This window comes from Gavialis gangeticus, unplaced genomic scaffold (genome assembly GCF_001723915.1).
Source record: "Gavialis gangeticus isolate Ggan-Ray unplaced genomic scaffold, GavGan_comp1, whole genome shotgun sequence".
Classification (NCBI taxonomy): Eukaryota; Metazoa; Chordata; order Crocodylia; family Gavialidae; genus Gavialis; species Gavialis gangeticus.
This window is the reverse complement of record NW_017728998.1, coordinates 27,951,916-27,962,915: the sequence shown is the minus strand read 5'-3', so window position 1 is coordinate 27,962,915 and position 11,000 is coordinate 27,951,916. Positions and strand designations below refer to the sequence as shown.

The window sequence follows — 11,000 nt, the reverse complement described above, 5'->3', positions numbered from 1 at the left end:
GCTCCCCACATATCTGAAAAAGGACTTTTTATTGTCCTTGATGCTCAAAGCTAGTTGGAGTTCAGTTGCAGCCTTGGCTTTCCTGGTTTGCTCCCTGCAGGACCGGACCAGTGCAGAATAATCCTCCTTAGAGGTGAATCCCATCCTCCATCCTTTGTAGGCCTTTCTTTTTAGTCTCAGCAGGTCTGCAAGATCCCTGGAGAGCCAGTGCGGCTGTTGTGCCCTCTTGCTGCCTTTCCTCCAAGATGGAATAGAATTAGCTTGTGCATTGAGGATCGCTCCCTTGAGGAGCAACCACTCTTCCTGAACTCCCCTCCCCCTTGGGTTGTGGTCCTTTAGGGCCTCGCTGAAAAGTTATGTCATGGGAGAGCATTACATGGGCCAGGGATAGCAAAAGAGCCTACATTTCAAATAATTGCTTCTACTTCCTGGTGTAAAGTTTATGTATCACTTTACATCTTTGTACTACCTACTCCATTTGTAGAACTCTCTCAGAATAAATAAACATTTTGGGCATTTATACACATGCTTGGGGGGGTGCTTTAATTAGTGCAGCTCTGAGTGGCCCTCATTAAAGCGCCTGGAGCGTCTTATGTATCAGTATCCCTGCACTGAAAAATGGCAGCAGAGGTGCTTTAATTAAAGCTTGAACAAGCTTTAGTTAAAACACCCCTGCCACCATTTCTCAGTGTGGGGACACTAATACAAGAGACACTGGAGTCTGCTGGAGTGTGGTAATTACCTCCAGCATAATGACTATGAAAGCTTGGACATGAAATACAGCATGACAGTGCTTCTTGCATAAAAATGCAAAACAGTGGCTGGGGCAATGTATGGGGCTGGGGCAAAGCAAGACAGTGGCTGGGGCTGGGATTGTGGTAACAAGCCTGCCACAAGAAGAGTCAAACTCTGTTGATGGCTGCAACCCACTGGAGCTTGCAGTACCCAATACCAGACCCATGCCATAAAATGATAACAGTCATGATAATAGTCCTCAACCTTCTACCACACCTGAGCCTAAAAAATAAAAGTTATGGTTAAAATTATTGGCAGAGACCTGACACACTCATTATATCTATATAACAAGACTCCAAGAACAACCTAGAAAACCAAATGGCCTAGAGAGAACCTACAAACTTCATATACATCTCAATTGATCTAAGTGTCACTGAAGGAACTGAAAGAACTAAAATATCCACTTCAAAGCAAAGCCTGTAGGAGACAAGGAGCGAGGTGCACTGAAAACATGACTGTAAATATATTCTGGTTAACACATTTCCCCTTTGATTAAGGCATATTTCCCAAAACAAACATCCAATATCTGTCTAAAGTTTTCTAAATCAGTCTAATCTACCTACTTCACACCTATTGTCCCCAGTGGCCTCTGATCCTAACTGCCTCACATTCACATTCATAAATTAAAGCATATTTCTCAAAATAGGCAGTGAATCTCTAAACGTTTATTATGCTGAACCAGTGTATTCTTCTGAAACTCACACCTGTTGTATCCAATGGCCTCTGGTCTTCACTATCTCCATATGCCATTTGACGCAGCTATTTTATTAGGCTCCATTGTTAAAATAACTACTGAAAGATAGTATTCTGTGATTAACTTCCTAAAGGTACCTCATTCAATCAGTACCCATCCCATTTGATTCCAAACTGATCAAAAGCTTGCAAACTTCACAAACACACAAACAAGATACAATTGTAATATGTTAATCTTGCCTGTTCTGTTCAGACTTTGATAATCAACTATCAAGAAGGAATGCTTTGAAGCTATACAATTAAAACAGAATAAAAAGCAAGACAGAACTGCCAGCAAGGCGTGCAATCCAGGGAAGATCAAGAAGCCATCCTGCATCCAGGCCATGAGTAAAGGACCCACACTCTGGGAAGCTGTACAAGAACTGCCTCCTTCCTGCCTGGGTAAAAATCTCTTGCAGCTAAAATAATACAAGGACTGTAATAGCTCATTTATTGAATATTAAGAAAAAAATTTTTGTTTTTCTATCCTTTAGTTTGATAGCTTGTTGGCAGTTACTAAACCAAGTCTTTCTGCTATTAATCAACTGAGCGTTGTGTCAATTCTTAAATCACTAGGTTTAGAAATTCAGTTTCTAAGTGCAACACAGCAGACTCGATTAACTGAGTCTGCTCTGATGCGCTGTAATCACAATGTGTTGGAGCAGCTTCACTGCACATGTATAAGCACCCATTATGCCTTTATATTCTATGTAACCTGTCATGAGAGAGAATGTCAACTTTTAGTCTCCATTAAGTATGCAGTCATCTTAAATCTACCACTAAGAACTCCATAATGAAAAAATTGTGTTGCCAACAACCTCAAGCATATGTGTTCTTTCTTTAACTTGAGAACATATTCACAAATGTCACCTGCAAAAATTTAGTCCTCTTGCCTCCAACAATAGTGCTGTCATTCCTTTTTTCTTAGTAGTAATTCTTAAGATTTTTAATATGTAAACAATAAATTCATGACATGCCTCTTTGTAGCATCCCCATCACTGGCAATGTGTAGGGGATTCATGCGGGTGCACATGCACCCCGACCATAGCAGTGCGCCCCCTGCAAAAAGGTGCCACAGACACTGCTGGCAGCACTTGTGGGTGGTTGCTGTTTGCCACCCTCCCCCCATCACCGCTGACACCACTGGCGGTGTCTGTGAGCAGTCCGTGATCGCTGCTGGCTGCTGGTGACATCTGTGGGTGGTCTCTGACTGCTGGTCGGTGCTTGCCACCCCCTCCACCAACAGCACCGCTGCTGCCTGCAGGAGTTGGCTGTGCCCCACTCCAGCCTCCAGGGGCACATGGCATTCATGATCCCCATTATCACAGATGGATATATTCAGGCAAAAAGTTGCCAATGATTTGCCCAAAATTGCAAAGTTTGCTGCTGGAATTGGAGCCCAAGAGATTCCTAGTTCTGAACTCAAGAGTCTTAAGTACTCTAAATTCCCTATATCCACATCTAGACAAAATTTAAATCTCTCTCTTTTTTTCCCCTCCTTTCCTATCCCAGCACAAAAAATGCCAGAAGCCCTGCAGCTGTTGCTAACCTTCTACTGCTTAGGATTAGTATGTCATCTGAAGTGGCACCGTGGATAAATTTAGCTGGCAGCAATACTGGAAGCAGAATTACTGATTCCCAAAACTAATTGTGGGGGACCCCCCCCCCAAAAGCAAAGAGATGGAATGTTAGACCTGTACACTGAGAAAAAAATATCCTTTATGAGGGGCTAACAGAAGCTCTAGTCATTTTCTGTTTGCATTTGGCTGAAGGAATAACGGTGAATTATTTTGGTTGCCAAGTGTGTGTTTGGCGAAAGAGCACTGGAAGTCTGTACTGTCTGCTAGATGAAAAAATACCTCACTTTCAGTATATGTGCCTTCAAGCATATACCAGATGATTGCATCAACCAACTCACCAATGAATACTTAAAGGAACAGTTAAAAAAAATTCCTCCAAAATATCAGCTTTCTAAAAACATATCCGCCAAAATGCTTCTAGGCTTAGCTGCCTGAAGGAGAAATACAGGGAAGTATTTCAGTAATATCACCTTGCAATCCTCACATTTTCCTCATTTACTGAGCAAAGCAAGGGGTGTTCAAGTCCAAAATAGATATTAGATCAAAAATCCCGTGTTAGATTGTGCCCAGAAGCAGCCTTACATTACATAGATTGCCACCCAGATGGAAGTATTAGTCCCAGTATAGCTGTAAAATACAGTTGGCAGCTCTACTGCAGGCTGTTTTAAACAGTCATATTTGATGCAGACTTTCCACAGGGACTTTCCTCCTTTCTTCATTATATACTTTGCAATATATACAGAAGTCATCCAAGTTTCGAGCTAATGTTTTCAGCACTATCATTATCACCCACTTCTTCTTCCTTCAGAGACAAATGACTCATCCCTAAACATTTTCTGTAAAGAAACCTTTACAATTCAACGTGCAGCTTTCATTTAGGAACAATGTCATCAAGTAGGCTTTGCAATTGGAAATAAACATTTAAATTAGAATATCACATTGTTTTAGAAACGCTCTTTGGAAAGAATAATAATTCACTGTACCCCAGTTAGTTTATATTATGGAATAAATAGTGTAAAAGTAAGAAAAACTGGCTCCATAGCTCAGTGGTTAGAGCACTGGTCTTGTAAATCAGGGGTCGTGAGTTCAAACCTCACTGGAGTCTTAGCCTCTTCCTTTAGGACTGGACTTGATGACCTTATGAGGTCTCTTCCAACCCTAGTGTTCTGTGAAAGTGGGGTAGGAAATTGTAGCAATATGTGACAATTATTTCCACCAGAGATTAATGTTCAGCCATTATTTCCAGCACAGGAGGCCAACCTCAATTGCCCTGGTAAAGCCCCCGTGTTGCCGTTGCAGAAAGCAGAGCAGGGATAAGGGAATATACTCAATATATTCACTGCTTCTGGTGTTGGTGTTGCCAGATCTTGAGGCATGTGGCGGTGCTAGCAGGCATTTCAGGTGATCCATGGTTTGCTTCTGACAAACACACATGCATACAAGCCACATGATTGCATGAGGAAGTTGCATCTTCCCAGATCCATTCTCAATCTGTTTAGGCCATGAACACCATGTGCCCCAGGAGGCTGGTGGGGCACAGCGAGCTCCCGTAGGCGGCAGGGGGAAGCAGGGAGCTCCTGCAGGAGGCCGCAGCGGTGTCGGCAGAGGGTGAGTGCCGACCAGCAGTCAGTAACCACCCGCAGACGCTGCCGGCAGCAACTGGGGACCCCCCACAGACCAGTGGTGAGGGGGTGGGATGTCGAGCAACGACCGCCCACAGGCACCAGGGGTGCACATGCACCCTCGACGCGTCGCCAATGGTTCAGACTCTGCTGTGTGCGGGTGGGAGTGGCACTGAGGGAGGGTACGGAGCCAGGTACAATAAACGCTTCTCCCAACTTGCGCCAGGTGTTTCGTTACAGCCGCCATGCACAACAGTTGGAAGAGAACGGATGGGGCTTCTCTGTTGAAATGTTAAGCACACAATGGCACGCCGAGGAGAGCAGGGCTCGAGAATGAGTGAAAATGGACTAGAATAAGAAACAGATGAAAAACGATTACATAAACCCTGCCCCTGAGGTCTCTCAGGCTGTTCCTGGCGGGACAGGAACTCACTTTCAGACACTGGGGAGGAACACGGGGCGGACTGGAGCCTGCACTGCGCCACGAGCACCTCGCCCAGCAGCAGGACAGGCCCCGGGCTCCCCGGCGGCAGCTGCAGCTAGGGACGAGGAAAATGCTTGTGCCACGAGCCCGCAGCCAGGCAGGAGCAACCCTAGAGCATGACCACAAGAAGCCGCCCCCACATGCCACAGAGCGGCCGTTACTGGGAAGAGGGCGAGGCCGAGCGGCAGTTCCGAGCACGCGCCGTTGAGGTGCTCAGCCAATGGTATGGCGGGGCGGGGGGCGGAGCCTCGCCGCGGCTGTGACGCAAGCGCGCCCCTTTGTACGTGTCGCGGGCTGCAGCTGGGCGGGGTATCGCGTGTTCCTGCGGCCGCCTGAGCTGCGGCTCGTCCCCCGGGGTCGGGAGCATGTCCTCGAGCCGGGCCAAGAAAGTGAAGATGGCCACGAAGTCCTGCCCGGACTGTGACCAGCAGGTGGGAGCCCCGCGCGCGGGCAGCGGTGACTGCTCGGGTCGATCTGCAAGGTGTAGCCCCCCGGGCTCGCGCTGCCCTCGGGCCCGTCGCTCCCGGGCGGCAGCGGCTTGCGGGGGAGTGGAAACGAAGAACCGGGGTTGTCTGAGCCTCAGATGGGTGAGAGCCACTGCTCTCGCCTGTCAGTCCCTCCTTCAAGCGCCCGGCTGCCGAGCTTGCTCCGCGGTGGGATGCAGAAGAGGTGCTCTGTCCTCATACCGACCTTTTACTTCATGGGGCTGCAGCCTCCGGCTATGCCCCCTTGCATAGCAGCTGCTTTGCGGGATGCTGTCCAGTCCCAGTCCCACCAGTCGAAGTCCCTAAATGACCTGTGGCAGTCCCCTCAAGCCCCGGTACTGTGTGGTTCTGCAATGATTATAAACTTATCCTGTAGGACTTAATGCTCCCTGTCTTAGCGCTTTAGTTCTTGAGAAGCCTGGTTGCCTCCGATTCCTCCCCCCGCCTGTGTTACAGCACTGAATGTGAAAATGCTGCCGGGTTAATTCAGGAAGCCATTCCTTGGGGCTGGTGTGTTTGGCTCTGAAAAAAAGAGAAACAAATTTCCTGAGTGGGAAGTGATCTTTTCTCTAAAGTGTGCTTAACTACTGCGCAGCCATTACCTCCCAGCCTTTGTCTGGTACGTGGTTTAAATGCTATATAGCTTGTGTCATATCACTACAAAAATGCAGTATGTGGAAGCATTTTTGTTAGAAACTCTAGATTGATTATTTGCACTTAAGAGGTATTCAGTGACTAGTAAATTGTTGATTAATTAATTTGTATCCATCTTTGCTCTTGTTGTGACTTAATACTCCCAAGGGTGTGGTATGCAGACAGTAAAAATCAGTTGTTTTTTCCTCTGTGCTCCCATATGCTAGCAGCTAGATGCAGAAATTCATCAGAATGTCTATTGTGGGATGAACCAAAGTCTGTAGGATTGGGTCAGTGTTACTGCTATAGTGGGGTTGTACATGTACCCCTGGGGGTACTTAAGAAGGCCCTGCAGTGTATGTGGGGGTGGGCAGGGACGTAGTGCTGCCACGCACCATCCTGCTCTGCTGCACAGGCACCACCTGGCCAGCCAGACACCGGCGATGGGGGAAGCTCACACATGGTGGCTGCGGCCACTTCACGTGTGGCCGCACGTCCCCTCTGCTCCGTGCCCTGCTGCCAGTGGTACACTTATTCAAAAAGGTTGAAAACCCCTGTGCTATATTGCTGTGTGTGTATGAACAGCATCAGAGTCGATTTGGGCTTTGTACAGATGTTCGTTTCTATTAGAAGAAATTTCTTCCCGTAGAGAAACAGCCTGGGAGCGGGACTGTACAAATCCTTCTCTGGCCCAGTGATTTGAACTGAGGTGTCTTTGAGAGCCTTTTGAGGGCTCAGCAGCGTACCATGCTATGTCAGCACTGTTAGGTGTGTAAACAGGATTCATCAGATAAATCCAGAGATCTTAAATGGGAATTTGAAGTGTTAAAAACGTTCTGGTGTTGCATTCTTTCTAAGCTCTCTGCAGCAAAAGAATTGTTTTGTTACTTCTCTGTAGTCGAATAATGAGCGAAAACTTAAGAGCTGGCGTTTTCCAAGCCATGTCATGAGTCTAACAAGAGGTGTCTTGATTCTAAAAAGGCTGAGAACCACTCCACTAGCCCCATGACTGGAGAGCTTCACAGGCAAGCTGTTTAGCCAGGGATCCGTAGAGGGCTGTAACCTGGCCCCCACCCTGCCCTTAGGGGAGCCCATAATTGACAGCCTACCCTCTTCCTGCCTGGGAAGGGGGCAGGTTATCAAGTGGCAACAGGCAGCAGTTGAAAAGCAGCAGCTGCTACAGACAGTTGGGGAGGGTTTCTACGGTGGGAGAATACCCCTGTACCAGTCAGCTATTTGGCAGGAAAGAGGGTTCCCATGACAGAATGGTCCTGCCCCTCGCACTCATTCAGGTTGACCTGGAGGAATGCATGGAGAGGGAAGGCAGACAAGGTTGTTTGGGTGAATCTGATATCTTTTATTAGACCAACTTAAATAGTTGGGGGAGAAAAAGTTCTTAGCAAGCTTTCGGGTTTAAAAACCCATCATCAGGGAGAGGGAAGGAGCCCTCAACTGCTCTGGGAGCCTTTCCACAGCTTCACTTCTCCTGGCCTCCATGAAGTATTCTGGGTGAAAGTGTATAAGCATTCAGTCTCCTGGGAGCAGTTTAATCCTGCTTGTTGCCAGGTTGTTTTGTTTTGTTTTTTTTCCTGCAGAGGCCATTTTTGCTCCGGGACAAAAACCCTGGATATATTTGGGGTTTCTGCTGGGACAATGGCATTCCTCCCAGTAGAAACTAAGCATCTGTACCTGGCTGTAAGGATTTAAAACAATTGTATTGGGTATTACCGTTGTATTTCAGCTTTTTTTGTATTTGTACAGTTTGTTTCACATTGCTAATTCTGAGGAATGCAAAATGACTGCTTAGTTTAATTCTTAGTTTTGTCTGATGGGATAATTGGTTCAATACTGCAAGAAAATAGTTCAATAATTTAACTGAAAGTATTTCTATTAAGAGTGGAACCTTGAAAATCTGACAATTTTATATTTTGGTTTTATAGTATCTTGCAGTGTTGTCTCATTAAAACAAGATTTCAAAAATATTTTTTATATTGTATTTTGATATTTACTTGTTTTTCTCTGGCTGCTTATTCTGCCTGACAGTTTTAAAGCATTCCTATATATTCTTAAACCTTGTTTGGAATGGTAGGCATTCATATTTTTTGTTCATAAGCTTCATATTTTTAGTAGTATACTCACCATTGCGAATGCTGACATGTTCAACTTGCCATAAAGGATCATCTTGGGGAAAATAAAAGTAACATGCCAAGCTTTCATTTCCTGGTTGACACAAGAACAAATTAAAATCAGTAAGAGGCATTTTAGTGTACTTTTTGTTTTGTTTTGACACACTTCAGACTCAAAAAAAAAAAAAAATTCTAATAATGCTACAAGTAAGTAAATGTTATGGCAACCATTGATCCTCCCAGTTCATGGTGTATGCATGAGGGCCACCCAGACCTTCAATACATATGCCTGGACAAGAAGTTTTGAGTGGAGGCTGCCCAGACCTTCCATCCTCTCTTTAGGCAACTGAGACAGAATCCAAAGACCAGACTGAGTCCAGATGTTTGGTGCCTCCATGGCTGTAGTTGTATGCGTCTGGGAACCTGTGTGGTAGGCAAGGATTCTACCACTGAACCACAGGAGACTCCTAAGTAAATGTTGTAGGTTTAAACAAAGAAAGCAACTGTAGATAACTCTTTAAGCATCAGAATTAGGTTAAATAGTATGAGTGTGGCTGCATATTATTTTTGTTGTAGCAACTCTTCCTGCTGTTGAGATCTGCGTGTGCAGTTCTATGGTATGGACCAGTAGAGGGTCTCATGGTGTACCTACTTCTTCTTTAGTGTTTAGGAACCCCTGCACCAAATCCTTTTGCAAAGCAAAAAACAAAATCTTACATTTTCGCAATTAATACCTCTAGCTTCCTATGCAAATGGCTGGTGGTTTAACACCAGATAAAACCCCTTTGGTGACAGTCATCCCTTGTATAAAGCATCAGGAAGTTTTAATGTAGTAATTTGCTAGTAGTCATACTGTTCTAAATAGGTCTCAGCTGCTGTTGTAACAACGAGGTTGGTGTGCATGTTCAGAATTTGGTGATAGCAGTTGGCATGGAAATAGATGTGACATTATGCTGCTTTCTGGTGTCACTGAAATATTTTGGGCTGGGTTTTTTTGGGGGGGGGGTGCTAACAAAAAATTCTACATATTAAAGTAAACCATGGAGCCAAGATGCTTGATAAGAGGAAGCAACATTTTTTTTCCTTATGTTTTATTTTCTGTTGGGTGATCTCTATTATGAAGATTTTCATTAAGTTTAATTTTAATTTTCAATAGAATATAAGGATGCAAAGGCTTACTGAATTTACAGGATTTAACCTCTTTTGTGCTATCTACAGTGCACCACTACCTGTAGCATGCATTTAATTGAAGGGTGTTGGAATGTAGTTCTTCCTTAAACATTAACTGTATGAATGGCATCTAGCGTCTCTCCTTGTATTCAAAATTCTGTTATAATTTTCTCCTCTCCAAAAACAAGCTTTTTGAGAAGCAAGCTTGAAGCTGTAGTTCTCAGAAAGATAGGAGTGCTTCAAAACAAGTTACAAAGGAAAAACACTGTCACCTTAGCTATAGTTTTAATTATTTCTAAAAAGCTGTTTGATATAATACCATATATCTTTGTGTTGTCAGCCATGCAGTCTACTGAATATAAATAGTCTCCAGAATTTTTGTAAGATGACATTTTGGGGAGGGATGGACCTAATGTACGAAAAGGCTTTATTATTAAACTTACACGAGTACTTTAAACATTGAATTTAATTTTGAAAATATCTTATCTGATTTTTTTTAAATTGTGATACTGAAGATTACCTAAACTATTTTTAAGTCTGTTGCCAGCCTGTGTTATATATGTAGTTTCCCTTTATTTATGTGGGTGTTTCACACACTAAGATGCAGAGAAATGTTTTTGTTAACACATGAATGTGAAAGTCACAGAAATGTCAGAGCTTGTAGTACAGATGATATCTTTTATTAGACCAACACATTTTTTGCAAAAAAAATTCTTTAATAAATGTCAGAGGCAGTTGTGTAATTTTAGCAAAGGAAACTACCCTTATCTCTTTGAATTTTGTCTAGGTTTCAGGTTGACATACCTTCAACTGCCTTTTCTCTCACACAGTTTCTGACCCATCTTCTGTAAATGTAAAGCTTCCATTACAGGCTGGTATCTCATAATACCAAGACAGCAAATATTAATTGTGTTTGGGTAACAAAATCTTTAGACTCAGTGTCTTTAAAGAGGACACTGTTCTTAAACACTCCAAACTCTTATATTTAAAGTAGCAATTAAATCTTAGTTATTAGATATCAGTTTCATGAGGTAGTGTCCAAGGTAGTGCCAAGGTGAATTTTCACTGTCTATTTTAATTAAAATAAATAGTCATTTATGTAAGCTCTTCAAAAAGACCAGATTCTCTGCTCTTTTTGATGATGCTACAGCATTTAATGATCCCATTTGGTGCTAGCAAATGAACAATGAGATTTAATAATAGCTAAAAACTAACACTTTTTTTAAAGCCAAGGCAGAACTAGATGAGGCTTGTCTGGCTGAGTTAGTCCTTGCCTGGGAAACAATGTTTTTAATCTTCCAAGATGGCACTACAGAGAATGTACATTTTAAATTATGTGCATTTGCTTTAATATAAAATGTACATGTTATTGC

The 11,000-nt window shown here is 43.7% G+C and overlaps 1 protein-coding gene and 1 non-coding gene across 2 annotated transcripts in view; both read left to right on the top strand.

The window, feature by feature from the left end:
- Positions 1-4,139: 4,139 nt before the first annotated feature.
- On the top strand, positions 4,140-4,212 carry TRNAT-UGU. The gene has a single exon. It is a non-coding gene; the product is annotated as a tRNA-Thr (tRNA).
- A 1,281-nt stretch (positions 4,213-5,493) lies between these two features.
- The window catches only part of CUNH16orf87 (chromosome unknown C16orf87 homolog), a 43,777-nt gene continuing 38,270 nt past the window's right edge, over positions 5,494-11,000 (top strand). The window contains exon 1 of the mRNA XM_019505653.1: positions 5,494-5,644. Coding sequence (XP_019361198.1) covers positions 5,579-5,644 — 66 coding nt within the window. The 5' untranslated portion in view covers positions 5,494-5,578. The remainder of the gene's footprint in view (positions 5,645-11,000) is intronic.